The sequence below is a fragment of the Solanum tuberosum genome, unplaced genomic scaffold, assembly GCF_000226075.1.
Source record: "Solanum tuberosum cultivar DM 1-3 516 R44 unplaced genomic scaffold, SolTub_3.0 scf00225, whole genome shotgun sequence".
Taxonomy (NCBI): domain Eukaryota; kingdom Viridiplantae; phylum Streptophyta; class Magnoliopsida; order Solanales; family Solanaceae; genus Solanum; species Solanum tuberosum.
The window spans coordinates 548,535-569,625 of NW_006239149.1; the positions used below are offsets into that span (position 1 = coordinate 548,535).

The window sequence follows — 21,091 nt, forward strand, 5'->3', positions numbered from 1 at the left end:
AGTGGACGGAATGAGTATCGTCATGAACCTTCGTGTGTCCAAAAGTTGGTTCCCAATGAAAATGGAAATTAAATGCAAGAGGCCATGCAACAATTAAATACACCATGAATAAATAGTCCCCAAATTAGTTGGGACTTTTCATCTATAGTAGTATACATATATACTACACCTCTCCCAATCATAACCTCACAATTAAGAAAAAGAAAAAGAGATAGAGTAAACTAAAGAATATTCCAAGTGTCAATGGAAAGAATTACTAGCATTTTTGTTAGTGTTTTGATAGTGTTGTTTGTAGTAGGAAATGAAATGTATATTGTTAATGGAGATAGTCCATATGCTTGTTGGGGTGGATGTTACAATAAATGTATATTATTGACTATGAAATCAAGAATACCTTCAGGAAATGATCCTTGTTATGTCAAGTGTCTAAGCAAGTGTATTCCAACTTCTGCTTCTGAATACCGGGATTATTGCACCATTGGATGCTCCTTGGAGCTATGTGTTCCTATTCGCTTTGGTATACATATTTATCTTTTTTCTCCTCTTTGATTTTCTATCTGGTGTTCGATACAGTCCATTTTAAGGCCCAAAATTGTGTTTGAAAAGTCGCACTTTGAAGGTGAACGGTTCTCTATTCCTAGGGCTCGGATGGAGGGTCCGGTACATACCACCCCCACCCCCATCCCCACCATGATCATTATAATTCACCTTTTTTGCATGTTGTGTTAGACTTTGCATGTTTGTTAGTAACGGCGGAACTAGGAAGGTTTGAATGTTCATTTTATGTAGATATAGTAATGTTGAACTCCCTTTAGTTTTTTTCTGTCTTTATTTCTTTATATTTTGAACTCTTTTAGTACAAAAATCTTTTAACTCCACAGTATGAATTGTTGTCTAATTATATGATTTTGGATCATTTTTATACCTTATGTCATTGTCTATTATTTAGGATGAGTTAAGCTCAAGTTTTATTTTCTTTGTACGTGTATAGTTAATCGTTATATCCTTATTTTTTATTTGTCTAATGTTGTACCTCTTATTTAATATTCACATCCAAGAATGCATGCATGCAAGGATGTTGAAGAGTCTCACATTGATTATGGGTCGATTGTCTAATGGACACTTTTGAATTTGTATTTAGTCTATTTTTCAAATAGTAATGTTGTTATAGTCTAAATGGACCATTTCTTAATGTGAAGAATAATGTTTAATTAGTGAAAAAGAAAGAACATGTGGGAAATTTATAACATTGTTTGTGAAATTTAACATTATGTTTATAACTTGATTATGACCATTTGAAAGCAACATATAGAAATTAAATGAGGGTGAAAATTAAAGACATGGAGCCCCCTTTTTAATAACCTTGTCTTTCTTTTAATTTGTATTGCATTTTTTTGTTAAAAAATCAAATATAGTACAATCATTGAAAATTTAATTTTTGATTTGGCAGATGCTGGTGCAGATCTGGATGCATGTTATGGCAGTTGTGGAAGTATTTGTAGGGTTTAAGCTTAGAAATATTTATTTCCACAACTCTCTTTAATTTTGTATTTTATCTTTTAGTACTTATTTACTTAACAAATAAATAAATGGTTCTTTGTTGTTTTGTTTTCCATTCGGTGTGTAACTGAAAAATTTGATAGCTGTATTTTGTTTCTTCCCTTGTGTACTTTGTTATAAAATTTTAGTGAAATAAATACAATAACAAATTAAACTTGGTTGATCCAATGACATTTAATGATTTTAATGTGCATGGTAGGTTTAGGGTTGAGAGAGTTAATTTAATGGTCATTCATCATTAATTAGAATTAGAACTAGGTCTTCATTAACTCAAATTGATCCGTTGGCCAAATAGTGTTCTCATTCGATAATCAACATCAAGGTGTATTTTAATAGTTTAGGCTGGTAAATGAAATAATGAATAATTATGATAGTTTAAATGCATTTTTTGATCGTTAAATAAGTAAAAACATAGAGTAATAGTTTAGATGTACTTCGAAAGTGGACTAGATACTCCTCGTTCCACTTGACCTTAGTAGTCAGGACTTCAATTAATTTTCTTTAAATTAATTCTTTAAAATTTAAATGATTTAGGATCACATTTATTATAGTAGGATAATAGAACGGCATAATACATAAACATGACCATTAACTTGGCTTTAGCGGACAACTATGTCCTCCAACTTTGAATGTGCACAAGTAGACACTTAAACTTGTATAAAATTGAACAAGTAGACACGTTTGTCCTACATGGCATAATACACATAGGATGTCATGTAGGACATGAAATTGCCATGTAGGGTGCCATGTAGGACGAATGTGTCTATTTGTTCAATTTTATACAAGTTTAAGTGTCTACTTGTGCACACCCAAAGTTAAAGGTCATAGCTGCCAGCTTACGCCAAGTTAAAGGTCATTTTTATGTATTATGCCTAATAGAACTGTTGAATTATTGAATTTTGGTCTGAAAGCTGAGCAATGATTGTGAAATTTCCTAATTTTAATAGTAACAAATTAAAAGTCAAGTTGTTCGAAGCAAGAATATATATTAAAGATTAAATTGACTAAACCATCAGCTACCAAATTAGTCTCCTTATATTAATAAGTTGTGTTTTGTGTGTTAGATTTTGATGCTAAAAGAGGAAGTATAAATTAAAGTTGTGTTTTGTAGGTTAGATTTTGTTGTTTAAAAGGTGAGCAATAGCTATTGTCTCTCTTCTTATTATTTTCCTAATTAATTTGTCTCTCTTTTTTTCTTCTAATTATTTTGTCCGACAAAGTTAAGTAAAGATGTTAAAACTTTTCCCAAAAAATGGGCAATATAGGCAACATCCTATTCCACAAAACTACAATATAGTCAAGAGACATTCCACCTACTTTAGCCTATTTTCTGTATATTAAATAGCTCACAATTTATATTCCCTTCGTTCCATTTTAACTAATGTTTTAGCTAAAAAAATCTCAAAATAATTATTACTTTATATATTCAAGATTAAGTTGATAATTATTTTTAACTGTATTCTTAACATTAAATAAATATGTAGAATATTTAAGAGAAAGAAATCAATTTACCATTATTAAATTAAAGTAACTTAATAACTATGTCTTGTATTTATTATTTTCTTAATGAGCGTGAAAAAAATCAAGGCATAATAAAATAGGAGGAGGGAGTGAAATCTAAGACATATTTTATGAGTAATGGAGGGAATTAAATTAATGCATGCATTAGCATGGTTCAAGACCTAATTGTTACTCAATTTTTTTTATAAAAAATATCTTTTCTGCCATATTTGTAAAAGATATCTCTGTAAATAATTTTTTTTTAAAACAATGCATGTTATTTTTAATACATTAAACTTAACAATGCATAAAAAATAATCTCTGCATAATTAATGCAAGCATAACTAATACAAGTATTAATAATAATGCATTATCAATACACTCTATTTTACCGTATTCTTATAAATCCTACCAAACAATTTACTTTTTTATCTAGTCACACCTCACCAAAAAAAAAAACATGATAATAACATTAGATATGATATGGGTTGGGCACAAATCTATTGTACCTTTGCAAATTGGATACTTATGAAATGAATAGTGTTAATTGAATATAAGGTATAAAATTTCACATTTTCGAATATCCAAAAATTTGTAGTACTAAATCCTATATCCAATTGAAAATTTATAAATTTTAAAAATAAAATCCAAAATCCAAAAATTCAAACAAAATATTGAAAAGGGAAACTTTCATAGGTGTTCTATAATAAGAAAATATTTATCATATATAGCAATAAAAATTGTTTTCATTGGACACTTATAATATATCTATAATACAATTTTAATACATATTATATAAAACATTTTATAAAGCACACATAATACAAAATTTATTGATGAATAATACATTTATCACACTTTAATACACTGTGTCAATTTCTTACCAAACAAGCATAATATATTTTAAAACACTTATAATGCATCTATATTGCATGCATAATGCACTTTTAATACATAGTATAGATGTATCATAATATTGCTATAAATAATAATAAATAAACATATCACTAAAATCAGTAATTATTTATTAAAAAATACCCACCCGATTAATTTTTCCTATTGAAAAAGTTCGTAGTTCTATTTGGATTTTGGGTTGACCCAAATTCTCAAATGTGCCCAAACCTGCAAATAATGAATAGAACTTAAATAAGGGTCCTAAAGTGGCTACCTTGTGACATTTCTACTCAAGTAATGGACCAAAACTAAATTGGGCTTTTACTAACCGATTCGAAATCAAAACGGGTTATGGATCCTCCGCTAAAACCTCTAAAATCAGGGTTTTACACTCTTCAGTATTCTTCTCCATTTCCCCCTTCTCTCCTATTTCCCGTTTCTCCGGTGACCCAAAATGACCAAATTCAGGAAATTGAATCGTCCGACGGGACATCGGATGTCCATGCTCAGGTTCCTCTTTTCTTCATAATTACTCGCCTCTATGTACTCTTTGTGTTTCTTCGATAAGTTTATATGATTTCGAATGTGTTTGTTGTAGGACATTGGTGTCACAATTAGTGAAGCACGAACGGATTGAAACCACCGTTGCTAAGGTAATAGTGGCTTTGTATACTTACATTTGCAGTTTCATAATTACGGATTTGTATGGTGTTGTTTTTTTTTTCTGCAAAGATCTGTGTTTGCTATTGTTTGATTAGCTGGTTAAGTCATAAGGAATGTTTGATATGCGTATTAAAAGGAATTTGTAAATATGTTGTGTTGCAGGGATTTATTTTTTATTAGATTTCATTGATAATACACAATGCTAGTGTAGCTAGTATGAAAGAACTAAATGGTGTACTATGTACATTAAGTCACACAAATGGGCGTTTTGGGTAACTGTTCCTTCCTGTATCCATATTTCTAGGCTGCACAGTTGGTAAGTTTCCTCCACGGTGTTAATTAGTACCAGTTGGATGTTGTAAATTTCATATATCAACAACCATGATTGTGATGGATAATGTAGGTTGTTAGAGAGGGGAGATAGTTGTTTGATTGCTAGCTTTGGACTAGGTAGTCATGATCTAATGTTTAATCATTTGATGTAGCTAATTCCTTTCTTTTGTTTGAAACAATTACACGTTGTTAATCTTTTAAACCTTCTTATTGTATTAGCCATTGGCTCTCTGTTGAAATAAATATGGATGGGACTTTTAGCCATGGATCATATTGATAGTTATAGAATCAAAACATCCACTTCTATGGCTGGGTTCTCAATCTTTTTTTTAATGTTTAAGAAATCTGTTTGGGGGCAATCCTTGGGTCTACTGCAGTATTCGGAACTTGGGGATGATTGGCCCGACCTTCTACTCTTCTCCACTGTTATATACACAATTGCGCTAAGAAGTTAGTTAGTTAGTTACAAATGATTAGGCTAATCAAGGGCAGTTTATTGAATTCTTTAGTCACTTCCGAAATTCTGTTAGTTTGTTAGACTGTTAGAATCCTTGTGGGAAAAGGATAAAAGGATCCCTCTGTGTAAATGTTGAAGGCGTGATTGCAATAATATTCTCTCCTCTGAATTCCCTCTTCAATTATCTCGGGAGTTTTATCTCCTGCAGTTGTTGTTCATTGATTATATAGACTTGCAGAGCCTTGCTTCTGAATTTAGCATGCACCATCCACTTAAACCAGTCTTAGTTCACATGGCGCATGGCTCGAACCTGTGACCTAAGTCACAAGTCCCTCAACCTTTGCCACTTGAACTAAGCCCAGGGGACATGGATGGGTTTTCTATCTTGTGTTCCCCTTTCTGTATATTGGAATGCCTTTGTGGAGTATTCCGTAGCCCTTCCTGTATCACCTTTTGGCATCTCGTGGTGAACATTTTTAGTGCTTTGTTTACTTATGTATTTTCTTCAGTTTCCCGAAATTGGTGGTGGAGAAAATTTAGCGTCTGTTGCATTATTTTCTTTGTAATGGGATTCATAACATATGGAAAGACCATTTGTAAGTTGTGATTTGGTTCTGCAGTTTGGATCTTGGCGTCTATTAGTCTTCTTCTTATTAGCAAAAAGGTTGTTCTGTTATGATCAAAATCAAGGATATTCGCTCCTCATTAGATGTTTAGGATGCAAGATATGGGAATAGACTACTTCACCTCAATCCTTGAATTGGTGTTTATGAACGTGTTTGGTTTTCAGAGGGTTTCATAAGAGATATTCCTTTTTCTGGTATTTGCTGTGTTATCCATAGCATCACAGGTTTTTGTTACTCCGGTCTTTTTGTTGGGAAAGTGGACGTTCCTAAAATGAAAGATTTGCCATGATTGTTGTCCATGGTACACTTCACGCTTGGCACTTGCTGCACTATATACATCGAATGAGGATATCAGGCTTAACTGGTCTATATGTGCGTACATAGCAGGAGTCCGATACATATATGTCGTGGATTGCCTTTCTGCTAGGGCATTGTTGTGGCTATTTATAATGATGAGACAAGTTTGTGTCATAGTTTGAGTGAGTTCTGTACTTGTTTCTACCTTTGTGGTATGATAAAACTATAGAAGGTAATGTTTGTGGATATGTTCTATGCTTGAAACTCTGATGTATTTGGCTTGATTGGATTGATAGAGTGTTTTAGGACAAAGATATGGTGTCAGCATTAGCATGTTTAGGAGATAGTGGAATCAACTATAGTTAAAGATGGTCACTGACTACTTACTGCTTTATGTTTTTCGTCTACATTTTTAAGATTGTATATCCACTTCTAATTTTTCAAAAATTTCCTTGTAGAAAAACAAAATTTATTCTCTTATTTGAGATTCTCAAACATCTTCAGCATGACAATTTTGATTGCTTTTTAAGACAGCATTAAATGATCTCGAGAGGAATGATGTTTGTGATTGCATGTGACTCCTTGTTTGAGTTCTCCTATGTTTCTTATATACTTGTGAGGATCTTGTCCCAGTGTTATCAAAACTGAAAAGCGTAAAGAAAAAAGGTCTCTTGGGAGCTTTAAGCTCAAACCATGAATAACATGCAAGCTTAACTGAAGAAAGGCACAAATAATAACTATAGACACAAATCATAGTATGCAATCAAAAGAATTAAAATCTACAGTAAAAGTGAATATTTATCGTTTATGCTACCATCTTTAAGAGGAAGTCAGTAGGCCATGAAACACACACTTAAGGAATAAGATAAATCCTTCTGAAGTTTAATGCTTCCTTGAAGTATATCTTGGGTTATTCATACATTAGGGGTGTGTTCGTTATGGAGAAAAACATTCTGTAAAGGTTTTCAATTTTTTCTTTTTTGGCTGGTAAAATTTAAGGAAAATATTTTCTCTAGGAAAGTTAATGAGGAAAATGGTTTCCTTAATAGAAGTAGGGAAAACAAGTTTACAAATGGCATTCCACATGGATTGTGTCCTCCCCAACCACCTCATCTTCACCCCCACCCCATGTAGCCCCCATCCCCACCATCCAACCCTCACCTTTCATAGTATATGTCTAGATTATATATAAATGATTTTTAGGATAAGATTTTTTTGCATACATATCGAACAGGCGAACACAAGAAAATAAGTAAGAAACCCTCTTATTTTTCTAGAAAACCTTTTCAAAGAAAACCTTTTCCATGGAAAACATTTTCTTTAGTACCGAACACACCTTAAATTTTTTCTCAGAAGTAACAAAAACATTTTAAAAGCATTTAGAATTTCATTTTGGCAAGCTGCTAGATTCACTGTGTATTTGGGATAATTTATTTATCTGTTTTTCTTATATGAATGCAGGCAAAGGAAGTCAGAAGGTTGGCCGACAATATGGTTCAGTTTGGAAAGGAGGTACAAATATGGATGGAAGATTGACATTTCTAAGTATTTTTTCTTATAATTGATTTCTGAAGTTTTTTGGTGTGTAAAGAATGCTAATATGTCGTTTAAGTCTCAAGAATGTTAGTATGTTGTTTTGGTTTCGTTCATCCTTGAAATGCATATCATGACTTCGTTGAAAAGTGAAATAGGAATATACTGCAAGAAAATGTCAATTAATCAGTAATGTTTATGTACATAGATTTTTTATTTGATAGATTCTTTATCTAAAATTTCATCACAACCTTCCACTAGAAGTGTCTTAACGATGTCATTTGTTCTATGAAATTAATAGTCGAGCTTCACAGCTAGTTTTAGAGAGAACATTTGCTTTCTCTCTATGATTTTGAGTCTGCAGTATCTTCTGTGCAGAAGCTGTTAACAGTTTTTCTCTGTTAGAAACCGCTTAGTCTGAGGGATCTAGAGTAGAACTGATTTACTGAGTAATTTAAGCATACTTATGGAAAAATGAAAGGTAAATTGATTGTATTTATTTCCATTGATGATGAGGTAGCAAGGTAGCCATCTCTGTCCCTCACTGGTGGGTGCCATGATTTGTGGTGGGAGTAGCAAGCTTGATTATAGTGTCAAGAGATGATGTAGAAAGAAAACTGGCATATTTGGAGTATTGCTTGGTCCGCTAATTTCATTAATGGGCAGGGTCAATAGATTTGATCTCAGATTGGTGGTGAGGTCTTGAAGAGAGCGACCCGACTGAAGGTGTCCAAGTTAGGTGATGCCTCGCTGTGCTGAGTTTAGTAACTAGTGCTTGTAACCCAAGTGAGTGCAATAACGTGGTGGGATTTTATGCATTTCAATAGGGGATGCCTTGCTAATTCTCAGGTTTCCCTCAAGGTAGAAGCTGAGCAAGCTTTGTAGGAAGGAAGTGGGAGTGTGTCTTTTTTGCTGCTTGGTTGATGGTCCTTCAACACAGGGTGCACGGGATTGAAGACAACAGGGGATCATAAATTAATCTAATGTGGGCCCCCCTTGATCTTTTGTGCATGGGACTTTGCTAACAGATTGGGATATATGTGCAGAGGCTTTTTGAATGTGGACCTATTCCTACTGATATATTGACATTCTTAGTGAAAGATGGTGGCAGTGTTTCGAGTCATGTAGGGAAGAGATGGAGAGTTCTGCTGTAAGGTTGATTTCCTTTGAAGAAAGTTCTGTTTTGGTCCCAAATTTTCAGTATTTTTCCAGAGGATTCAGTTTGAATCAGGACAAATGGAAACTTAAGTTTTGGGGTTTGCTCAATGGTTTTATGAAGTTGTCTTAACCAGTTTATATAAGATGCAGATTACCAGTGAGCACACGAAGCTTATATGAGAGGAAGTGGTGTTCATTGCCACCGACTTTTTCATGGCAATGAACACCACTTCCTCGGATAAAAACTTCATGTGCTCACTGATAATCTACACCTTATATAAACTGGTTAAGAAGATAAGTAAATTTTTGTCCATGTATAGAAAATGGGAGTACAGTAGAATTAATGAGGAAGATACGGAAGTTATCCCAAAATATGAGGAAGATAAGGGAGAATAGGACAGTACCAGGGAATTCTTGTCCAAAATGCCAATCTTAAAAAGTAGTCAACCAAAGGAGATGCTGTTACTAATGAGAACAATTTGTGTACACAAAAGCATAGTGGTTTTCACCTTGAGTAACATGTAATGGGTAGTAAGATTCTTTATTTGGTTTTGGTTCGATGGAGTAAAATCACAAAGGCTGGAATTTAAAGAACTGGGTGAAACATTGTAGCCTCTTAGGGTTGTCTCAACTTGGATTAATTACTTTTACTTTAACATTAACAAGGACTGTCTTAACGTGGAATACTATATAACTGAAAGGACTGTTAAATCACTTTCTTGGTTGTAGAATTGTAGTAGTGTTGGTTGGAGCTTAAGCTGATTGACCTTGGCGTTGTTGGTTTCTTTTGTGACCCGAGTTAGAAAATACTCTTGAGGCTATCTAACTTTTTCTCATGTTTCTTGTTTCAAAATCTCGCTTCAATGACAACCAAAAACAGAATACCTTGTGCATTTCTCATCTGAAAAAAACAAAAAAATGAGATTGAGATGGAATCTGAAGTGCACGTCACTAGTTCAAATATTTCCGCAAATAAATGCTTGGTATTTAAATGGAGAAGGCTAGCAGGTTCATTATCCACTTAGTGTTGAATTGTGTGGCTTCGGGGATTTTTCGGTTATCAAAACATAGTTATTATAAATACGTACATACTTAATAATAATAATAGGAGTAATAAATAATAACTTTTCTGATAAATACCGACAGTTATTTGCTCTGTTTTCTCTCATTTGTTCTCTGAGTAATTGTCCTCATTTAGGAGCAATGTTTTTTGACTTGTTTATATTTTGGCACCTTTTGAACTATTGCAGGGAACTCTATGTGCTGCAAGACAGGCAGCTGCCTTTGTGCGTGGGGATGATGTCATTCATAAGCTCTTCACTGAATTGGCCTACAGATACAAGTAAACCCCAGACCATCAACTTTCTACTCTATTTTTTGAAATATAGGATTATGGTTTTCAATATCTTAAAATTCATATGTTACAGAGATAGAGCTGGTGGATACACGAGAATGCTCCGAACTCGCATTCGAGTAGGTGATGCTGCACCAATGGCCTATATAGAGTAAGATTTTCACTTAAACGGATGCATAATCTTTGCTGGAAGATACTTAGAAATGGCTTCCAGATGATTTCGGTACTTATTAACACAAAAAATAGTATGCTGGTTCAAAAGACAGTGAAGGGATGGCTATAATAGGTCGATGTCTGACCAGTTTTGTGTTGTTTTGACAGGTTTATTGATAGAGAAAATGAACTTAGACAATCCAAACCACCAAATCCTCAACCTCCACAGAGACCAGCCATGGATCCCTGGACAAGATCTCGGCTTAGCCGGCAGTTTGCACCACCTAAGGAGGAGAAAATCTGTGACTCTGATAGTTAGTATGAGTTTTTTTTCTGGGAAGTACATTCTAGATGATTGTTTTGTCTTTTCAATTCGTAATGATATATCTGTGTTTTACATATTTGGAGGCCTACATGTAGGTGCAATGAAAATAATGTTTCATTCAACAGTACTAGGCGTGGTGGGTGATAAATTTAACTGGTTTTAAGCTTCTGTGTTTTCCACCCTGCCTTGTACTCTAGTTGATCAATACATATGAGTCGTCCAGAAGTTTTTTGACTTGTGTTTTAGAAACCCCATGCATCACCCAGCGGACACTCTTTGCATAAAATTCTATGTACGCTACTATCGCGGTCAAGTCATACTCTTTTTGAGGCCGGTACCAGGCTCCTTGATAACCTTTCAACATGGTTGATCGACGAGAGGTTTGTGTGGGAAATCTGTGAATGAAGTTCTTGTGGGATGATTATTTATTTTTGTTTTAATTATGTAATCCTTTTCTAGTAAAAGACTTTCTATGAAAATATATTTTCATGAAAAATAACTGCCTTAATATTGAATTGTCTATCCAAGGCAGAAGAATATTTCCTTGTATTAGAGGTTGGGAATTATTTACTCTTGCTCTTATTCATGTTTTATTTATCAGCTTTGTTACCCAAGGATAATCAAGATTTACTAATTTTTTCTGTCCTTGGTGAAATGCTACATTAGGATGGTTTATAAATCCTAATTTAGTTCTAGGTACAAGTGGGGTGTCATTTTTCAGTTAAACCATAGTCTTAAGTTAATTAGTTACCAGTTGTTGAAAATGTGTGATGCAAAGAAACAAATAAGATAATTGATAAGCACAAACAACTTAATATTGTAGTACCCACTTATTTATATCTATTATGATTCTATTCATTTTTTTGTTCGATATTAGTATATTAGCCTGACTGTTCGGTAAAATCTTCTTTAACAAAGATAACTCTGTATTTAGTGGGACTTGAACTAGAAATTTTTAATTAAAGATGAATAAGTACTTACCGCTCTACTATAATTCTTGTCGGTGATTCTGTCACTTTAAAGACAGCTATCACTTCTGTCAATGAAATGAATTTTTATTCAATCCTCAATCTAATTTTTAAGAGTTTTTTTTTCTAATTCAAATGTTTTCAAGACTAGTATCAACGTGAGGATGAATCCAAGATCATACTTTCTCTATCCATTTTTACTTATTCATAATATTCATATTAATTGATGTATAGTTTAATTGGATATGAAATAATTCAGAATCAATAGTTAATGTTAAGAGTAAAACAAGAAAAATCAAATTTGTTTTTTCTTGATATGGTAAAATGGACAAATAAAAATTATTCTTTAATATAATAAACAAGTAAAAGTATATTGAAAAAGTATTTTTATCTAAAAATAAATAAATAGTTGGATCTAGAAGACTAGGACAACCATAATAAAGTAAAATACGTATATTATCCGAACTCTTTTTTTCCCTTCCAAATATTATCCAAACTTTACCTAGGTCATTAAATTGATTTATTCAAGAAGATAAAATATTCCATTCAATCCGAATAGGGAACATATTCTTACGAAGTCACGTGATAAGGTGATTTATCAAAGGTAGCTAGCAAGATTGAATGAAGTGCATGCACAAATACTATTAAATTTAATACTTTTCAACTATCTTGATTACTATAAATTTGTTTGATTTTTTTTAAAGATATGAAGTAATAAGAAAATTATCTTTTTTATGTTGCTTAGAGACTCTCAAGGACTCGTGATATGGGTATGTGATGCCTTCTACGACACTAGATTCGGGGTGACGCATGGATAAGGCTAATAAATGTTAGGCCTCAAATTTTGAGGATAACTTTTGTGATTTTATTTTCTCTAAAATAATATTTAAGATTAAGAAAAAATATTACCTAATTTTTAATAGACTTTTTTTTATTATTTTAAACTAAATTATTTAAATCTTTATATTAATAAATAAAATTTTCACAATAATATCTAATGTAATGTATTGAAGAAATACTAACATCTTATTAATTTTAAGAGTTTCTTAATATTATAAATAAGAATATCTTTATATGAACTAAAAGGCTTCGTTGTCTTGCTCAATATTCTTCGACAAACCAGTACATCCGTACAACAACCCAGCAGCATCACTTGTCCTGCTCACGTGAAATTGCGTCATGTAGAGCTCGTCCAACTCAGTATTTGTTCAGAAATTAATTTACGTTAAGTTATTTGAATAAAATCATATATGTTTTAAATTTATTATTTGTAACAATATTGTCAAGAAATTATTGGTTATGTAAATATAGAAAAATTATTTGATATATAAGACGTTTGATTGCAAGAAAATTGTTCTACAAAGCAATTGGTTATTAATATTTTGCTCAAGTCCAGTCAAGATATTAACAACTTCTAAAGCAAGTAACTCAATATAAAAAAAAATATGTGTTTTTTATTCGAAACGAATCAATAATGTTGAAGGCAAGGTTACTTGCATGATAATTTATGAAATATTTTACTAAGGTATTGTCGATTTTAATATTTGAGAAGTTATACTAAAATGAAACTTGTCATTTATAGTTTTAAATTTGTCGTTTTTAAAATATAAAGTGATGTTTTCATTAGGGGTAAAATATACATGGTACTCTTTTTCTTTAGCAAATGTTTTCTTTCACTGAATTTTTCTACCTAGATTTTTAACGAGGCAATAAACCATGAATATTTCACGATATGTATACTCTTTTTTTTTGTTTTTACTAAAAATTTTCTAGTGAATTTTAACGAGTCACATGATCTATGGACATCAAAGAGGGAGTTATAAAATATATTATTCTGAATGTGCACCAAGTGTAATCTTCACTGTACTCTTAATTATATTATACTATGTAGTAATACTCACCCCTACACCACCTTCTCATCACACATCCGGCTCCTCTCCATTTTCTCCAAGTTCTAGCTTGGATTGGAGACACATGTCATAGTTTAGAATTAATGGTTGAGATCTAATTAATTAAAACAAAGTCCTAACCATAGTTATTTACTTACATATATTTGCAATATATTATATTTTCCCTAAATAGATTAAAAACTTTTCTTTACTACCCTGCATACATATTAAAAAATTTTACCAAATATTTTTACTTTTTTGAAAAAAATTATAATACAGTTAAATGTTTTTATTATTCTAATAGAGTATTAAGAGTTATAGTGTCTATAGAGCAATATGGACTTCATTTAGGGAGCAAGAAAGAATTTAAAGTTGTGTGACAAAATTTATTTTACTCCTAAAATTTAAAAAAAGTTCAGGTCACAATTTCTATTTTTTTATTTGGCAAATATTATTTGAGAAATGGTAAACGTTAGGGAAAAAAGTAAAAAAAAACAGAAAAAAATTACTTAAGTAATTAAAAAAAGAAGTTCTTTTAAATATATTTAGAAAAAATATAACGTAAATCTAGAATTTTTGGATTGTAAAAATATTTAAGAAGCAAATATATGGAAGTAAATAACTATGATTAGGACTTTGTTTTAATTAATTAGATCTCAACCATTAATTCTAAACTATGACATGTGTCTCCAATCCAAGCTAGAACTTGAGAAAATGGAGAAAAGAGAAATGAAAAGGAGCCGGATCCTTCAATAATCATTTACACATTTTCAAAAATTAATGTCATATTTATAATACCTTTTGATGTTTCTTTATGTAGCCCTATAATTTTTAATAAATATTCGTGAGGATCAATATTATACATATTTGAAGATTTGAAAAACACTTGAATACATTTGAAAGAAATGGGGGAAAAGCTTATTCTTATACTCTATATACTTTATCTACATCTTTTGTCTTATATTTCTTTAAATTCTATAACAAATCCAAATAAATTATGAAACTTGGACGGTAAATTTACCAAGTTACAAGTAATGAGATTAAATTATCCATTTGCAAAACTCAAAAGGGAAACAAGATTATTGTTTTGATGATGACATCCTACTTTTGAGGGATCTTAAATTAATTAAAATATTTGGAGTCCAATAATGGAGATCAAACTCAATCATTTCATTCTCAAAAAGATAAGCCTAAATTAAACTAACGTCAAAGATTATATCCTCTTTATTATTTAAAGGGGAAAAAAATGATATTGTTTCAAAAACAAAATAAAATAAATGAATGGTAATCCTAGACATCGTGTTGAATTTGATGTGAGATTGATGGAGACATGTTTCCTAATATTGACACGTGTCATCTAATATTTACTCCCTAAATAATGAATGACACATAGAAAGAGCTCATCCTCATCCTAAGAAGTATCGAATTGGTGTTGCTAACGTGAGTCGTGGTACGATGGTCGATGTCAGAACAATTTTTTGCTTTAAGTTATAATTTTGAGTTACGATATATATGGAGAAAATTCGATTAGGAATGTTTTTCTAGAAAGACTCATGCAGTGTGTGATCGCGATTTTATTGAGGCTCTAACACATATATCAAATATAAAATGAAAAATTAATTAAAAAAATTCGATATCGCATAAATTAGGATAGAAGATATAATAACTAGTGGCATTTGAACCGTGCCAAACTAGGGCCCAAGCCAACATCACAATTATATTTATTGTTATTTCTTTTTTTATTTTTATAACATCAACTCAATATATTTTAAAATAATATTAAAGTAGAAAAAAATATTTAAAAGTTAGAAGATAATAATTATATTTTAGATTTTAAATTTTTTTGAACTTTGATATCAATTGTTTCCATTTTTTTTATTGCGTACGGATTCATAATTTTTCATGATTGGTAGTCATTGAATTTTCTGATAGCCATGTGGTGATTTTATTTTTATTTTTAAAATAAAAATTATTCATTTGTTTACAATAATTTTTTGTAAAACTTAAAATACTAAAAGTACCACTTTTATATTTATATTTAAAATAAAAGCAAAATGAACCATTCTAAATTTTAATTAAACTTGTTAGAATTTTGGAATTGAAGATTTTATTTTAGCCAGATGCGTTCTTTTTTAAAGAAGTAAAAAAAATAAAAATAAGACACATGCATTAGGACATAGAGAGTATTATAATATGTTTTGCAGATTTTACATAATTTCTCTAACACGTATTTTATGAGGATCTCGACCCTATTAAAAGATATACGTATACTTTTTGGATTGGAAGAAATTAAAGCTCATATAGAAAAAACATGAAACAATAATTCGATCTAAAAAATAAATTAAATTATTGTACTACTATTATTATTGACTAGTACAAAAGAGGTGACCAACCATATTTTTTACTTTCGCATATAAACAACATAGGTGTCATGCTACAAGTTACCTCACCCTTTCCTTTACGTGAAACAATTTGACGCATTACCAATTATCCTTAGAAAAAAAAAATAATTTATAATCAATTATCGTCATATATACAAATTAAAACTGATAAAATAAATATACATAAAACACAATTTGCTCGAAGCGAACACTTTTGAATTGACATCTCTGCTTCCATGAGATAAGAGTAAAAATCTATGTATATTTTATTCTCTTCAGATCTCACTCATACAATTTCACGGATTTTTGATGTTGTGAACACTTTTGGATAGGCGAATGGATAATGCGAGTGTGTATTTTTAGCACCGGCCTTGCACACCATTCAAGATATTTTCACACTTCTGTTTAAAAAATAAAAAATAAAAAATTCAAGGGCCAATTACGAGTTGAATTTATCCAATTTATAAACCTGTCAACATGGACAATTTCAACTTTCAACAGGTTGCGTGTATGTCTTCTCGTGCCTAAATTAACTAGTCTTTCTTTTTTCCCCATAGGTATCCAGTTGTTCCATAATCATTAATCCATGTTAATAGCAGCGGATCTAGGATCGTTAGTAAGGGGTGTCGATAATTATGAGGCTATTAGGAGTAGAACACACAACCTCAAGAACTTTTCACAATACCTTAATCACTAGACTAAGTCTTTTAACTAGTGTCAATACTTAAATATATATTTACTGAATCAAAATTTGACGTCTGTAATTTTTCAACGAATGAGTGTCGCTTGTCACCTCTTCAGTATGGGTGGGTCCAACCATGTCCATATATATATACACCATGTTAAGTTTTACTTAACCACAACAATAATAATATAATCAGTGTAATTATAAATAGAATTTTTAAAAAAGTAATATAGTCTCATTCTTATTTTGTAAAAATATAAATATTGTTTTTAATAGGTCATTGACTAAAGTAATCATACAAAAAATAATGAAGGAAAGAGACCACAACAATCTCAAATAATACAATAAACGAAACAAATAAACTAATATATCCACGCATTAACTCCCACGGCCACCTTATCTCATATATCTTTGTTCCTGATTCTACCTCTCCTAGTGTACCCACGCATTCATCTCAACATCCTCTAAAAAATATAAGTTTGAACACACATCATCCCCTAAAACTTCTCAAAATATATCATTTAGACAGTTCAATAAATCTTAATTCAATTGAACACCTCAATTCTTGACAAATTATCCAAGCAATAATTTTCGATTCAAATTTTGAAGAAAAAAAACAAAACGTGTAGAGTGGAAAGATATTTTGATAAGTTTATAGGGGTGAAATAGTAATAGCATTTGAAAAAGATACAAGAATGCCCAGCTTTCACAAATTTCATTCACCACGTCATCTGCCCACACCTTTCAATTTTTTCGAACTCTCTGGATAACCTCCCCGCCCACCTATAAAAGCACTCACCTTCGAACCCTACTCACAAAAAAATCCTTCATTTTCTCTGTGCGTGCATTTATCTGTATACATTATTCAGCATTTGCAGGTCGGAGAATCTGATCGGAGCAAGTTGTGACCGACGATCGGAGTTGAAAGTTCGTTATTCAAAGTGTTCTGCGTTAGCTTCCTTTTATATTCACTTTTGATTTTGCTCCTTAATTCCGTTTTTCGCTCTTCTCATTTCTAGTGAATTTACTTATATAGGTATGTAGATTACATGAATTTTGCGCTATTATATAGTTTCCTGCTAGTATTATTAGACCTATAATGGCGCCTATCTACTGATCTCTGTGTTTCGTCTTATTCTTCTTTTTCGCGTACTGCCTTATTTATTGTTTGTTGCATTTCATCCTCTTTTGCGAAGTCTATGAAATGTTTGTGTTGGTGAAATTATAGGTTTTGTTTGCTTAGATCAATTAAAATGGATTTGCCTTTGTTTGTATGAGGAGAGATACTTTTGGTGGAGCTTGTAGACTTTGTGTTGTATTGATTGTGCTCTCGTCTAGGTTCCATTTTTTGTGGAATCTATAAGAATTGTGATTGTTGTGCTATGGAAAAAAGAAAGAGAAAGAGACTCTGTTGAGATTATGTTTCTGTGCCATGAGATCATGAATGATTGGTTTGCGTGCTGTTGTGTTACGAATGGTTTGCCTTGCTAATATCTATGTTGAATTAGATGGTTATGTAGCGTATGCATCTTGGTGGAATTGCTGCTTCATATCACTGAGCTTTCGAGCTTTGTGGTTTTATTAACCCTATCCGCAATTTTTGATTCATAGAGTGTAAATAATCCTCAGTTTCGGGGCATTTACGTTGGTTGATTGATTGCATGAGACCTTCACTTTTGATTGAGTGAGTGGCAGCAAAATATATTCTAGGAACGATTGACAACTAATTTGGCATTCTTTGGGCTTAGGATAGTTGATGTAATTATCTAGTTTTACTCTTAGCCTTGAAAAATTATAGTTAAAAATATATAAGCTCCCGCAGGTTTAAGATATGGGGTACCTTGAACTTGTGTGTGGGTGGTTTAGCTATATCGATGTTTTGTGACAGTATGTAAATTGCAGCTATCAAATAAAATTCCAGTGAGAAGTTGATGACGAATTTAAAGAAAAAACTAATAATAAAGATCTTGAATAAACAAATACTTTTCTTTTTTCCTGCCCTATCCCTTTTCGCTTATGAAGATGGAGACTATAAACACAAGCAATTATAAGCATGTATTTGGTCAATCTGAAGTTGCAAAGCTGGTGTTCCAATCAAATGGAAGTAGCAGTCGTGATAGCGCCCTTCTCGTTGGACATCTATGTCAATCTTCTGTTCAGTTTGTTCATCACTCTGTTTCCTTTTTCTATTTTGCATTCAACTTCTGATGCTGGTATCCATTGAGGCTATTGGTATTTGCAGTTCTCACTTTTCCTTTAGTTGGCTGACTTAGGATTTGGAGTTTTGATTGCTTTCCAAGTTTTCTGGTATGTTTTATCTTCCAACCAATCTAATTTTGGGCTCCTGAAGGAGATCATCTGGTATATGTGGTTGTAGCTGTTCTTGACTGATGGTAATGAAAGATTGTAAATTTTACCTACTTTCGCATGAGAGGTAGACACTGGACTGTAGAAAAATGAGATATCGTGGCACATGATGCTTTTTGTTTGCAACTTCAGTTTTTGTGAATTTTAGTAAAATGCTAGGCATGTGCGATGATGAAGTCTTTCGTTAACAAAGATAAGCCTCAGGATGAAAAGGTGAACAAAAAAGAAAGGAAAAAAGAAAGATGACCACCGGAGACTGGAGAGTATGGATCAGTTGGATGTTGTAACCCAACAGATAAGATTTTCCTTTCTGACAATGAAATAATCCAACTAACAGATTGTAGGAATTTATAAAATTCTTCTTCAGGGTAAGATTCCCTTGTTGAAGTGACATGGTGCAGAATCTCAGACAGAGGTAGGGTTGTCTGTGATGGACAACAAATAAATCATCTCTGCAGTCTCGCACTTTTCCCAGTATTTTTCTGTCAGGACGGGTTTGATTGTTGTCCATTGCTTTTACCTTAGGTTGGACTTCCCTTCATCAGTATCTCTTTAAATGGAGTTCTCCAAGAATGAAATCATCGTGCAATCATTATTATCTACTGCTGGACGCTTTGGAGCTCCTCAATGCTTCACGATAGTTCTAGTTTGGGTTCCTTTTGAACCTACTTGTGGATTCTTGTAGATCAACTTGTTTTGATGAATTCTCATGGTGGAGTTTGCTGATTGGAGCTGTCAAGCTTTGTTGGAATTTGTTGTTGCTGGTTTCAATTGGTGTTCATGTGCGACAACACAACATTGTCTGAGGTGTTTTGCCCATTTGGAGGGCCAAGTAGTCATTCCTTTGTAGGTTTAGGATTTTTTCCCTTGACTGTTTCCTGAATGCAGGGCTTCTAGTTGTTAAATTGATCCATAAGGCTAAATGGGAGACATAGTGATTGAACATTCAGGGACGACACATTATGAGGCCTTAAACTTACAAAATGTTACAACATCTGAGAATGATGCTGATCTGGTTCAGAGTTTCTGTGGGGACTACTTGCCTGAGGATATTACACATGAAGAAAAATCCACTTGTACTGAAGCCCTCGACAGAGGATACTTGGAATATGGGTATGTTCTCTGTCTCATTCATGACGGTAAACTTAAGTCTATTTTGTCCAATCATTCTTGGTTGATCTTTCTTCACCAATTTAACTTATGTCTATTTTGTACAATCATTCTTGGTTGATCTGTGCTCACCAACTCTGTTATAAAATTGAAGGTGTGTGCTCAATATATGTTTGTCTAAACCTCATACATAGTGGATGTTATGATTATCAATTATTCTCAGATGTGTGTTCTTTTCCAGATGTCCCCACTATCGCCGTAGATGTCGCATTATAGCCCCATGCTGCAATGAGATGTTTGACTGCAGGCATTGTCATAATGAATATAAGGTAAGTCCTGATGTATGATGGAGTCAGAATTTGGACAATAAGACATTCTAGTTGATGATTGACCATTCACTTACGAATAAGTATAATATGTCTGTAGTTAATGAGGTGCACAATATGCTACCTCAGTAAGATTTGAGATAACAAAATACCTGCATCCAGGGACATGAGCATTATTGTTTGAAGTCATGTAGTGTTTTCTTGTACCTTTTGATTGCAAGGCACCTTGATTTACACCTCATAGCATTTATTGTGGCTATGCGTCATTTAGATTTTACCTTATCAGCAAAGATTCTTATTTTGCCCCCAAAGATTACTCATCTCCCATCTTTGGTTGGTTAAGACTTTACTAACATATTTGCTTGTTTACAGAACAATATCAACGTTGACCAGAAACTTCGACATGAGATTCCTCGTCACAAGGTGGAAAGGGTAATAATCCCTGGTTAAACTATTTTTGTGCAAATAACTCCCCCCCCCCCCCCCCCCCCCACCCATTTATTTCTTTTTTT

General features: G+C 32.3%; 3 protein-coding genes across 4 annotated transcripts in view; all 3 read left to right on the forward strand.

Moving 5' to 3' along the window:
- The first annotated feature begins 202 nt into the window (after positions 1-202).
- Positions 203-1,661, forward strand: LOC102584537 (uncharacterized). The gene is made up of 2 exons (XM_006356563.2): positions 203-517; positions 1,451-1,661. The coding sequence occupies exons 1-2, from the start codon at positions 244-246 to the stop codon at positions 1,507-1,509; spliced, it is 333 nt and encodes a 110-aa protein (XP_006356625.1). The 5' UTR covers positions 203-243; the 3' UTR covers positions 1,510-1,661.
- Positions 1,662-4,345: 2,684 nt separating this feature from the next.
- On the forward strand, positions 4,346-11,349 carry LOC102584866 (50S ribosomal protein L17-like). The gene is made up of 6 exons (XM_006356564.2): positions 4,346-4,464; positions 4,553-4,607; positions 7,792-7,842; positions 10,272-10,363; positions 10,449-10,526; positions 10,697-11,349. The coding sequence occupies exons 1-6, from the start codon at positions 4,409-4,411 to the stop codon at positions 10,845-10,847; spliced, it is 483 nt and encodes a 160-aa protein (XP_006356626.1). The 5' UTR covers positions 4,346-4,408; the 3' UTR covers positions 10,848-11,349.
- Positions 11,350-17,583: 6,234 nt separating this feature from the next.
- The window catches only part of LOC102585180 (E3 ubiquitin-protein ligase MIEL1), a 6,027-nt gene continuing 2,519 nt past the window's right edge, over positions 17,584-21,091 (forward strand). The window contains exons 1-4 of one of the 2 annotated variants that reach the window (XM_006356566.2): positions 17,584-19,558; positions 19,669-20,256; positions 20,495-20,582; positions 20,952-21,011. In XM_006356566.2, coding sequence (XP_006356628.1) covers positions 20,066-20,256; positions 20,495-20,582; positions 20,952-21,011 — 339 coding nt within the window. In that variant the 5' untranslated portion in view covers positions 17,584-19,558; positions 19,669-20,065. Of the gene's footprint in view, positions 20,257-20,494; positions 20,583-20,951; positions 21,012-21,091 lie in introns of both variants that reach the window. The other variant, XM_006356565.2, reaches the window with a different exon arrangement.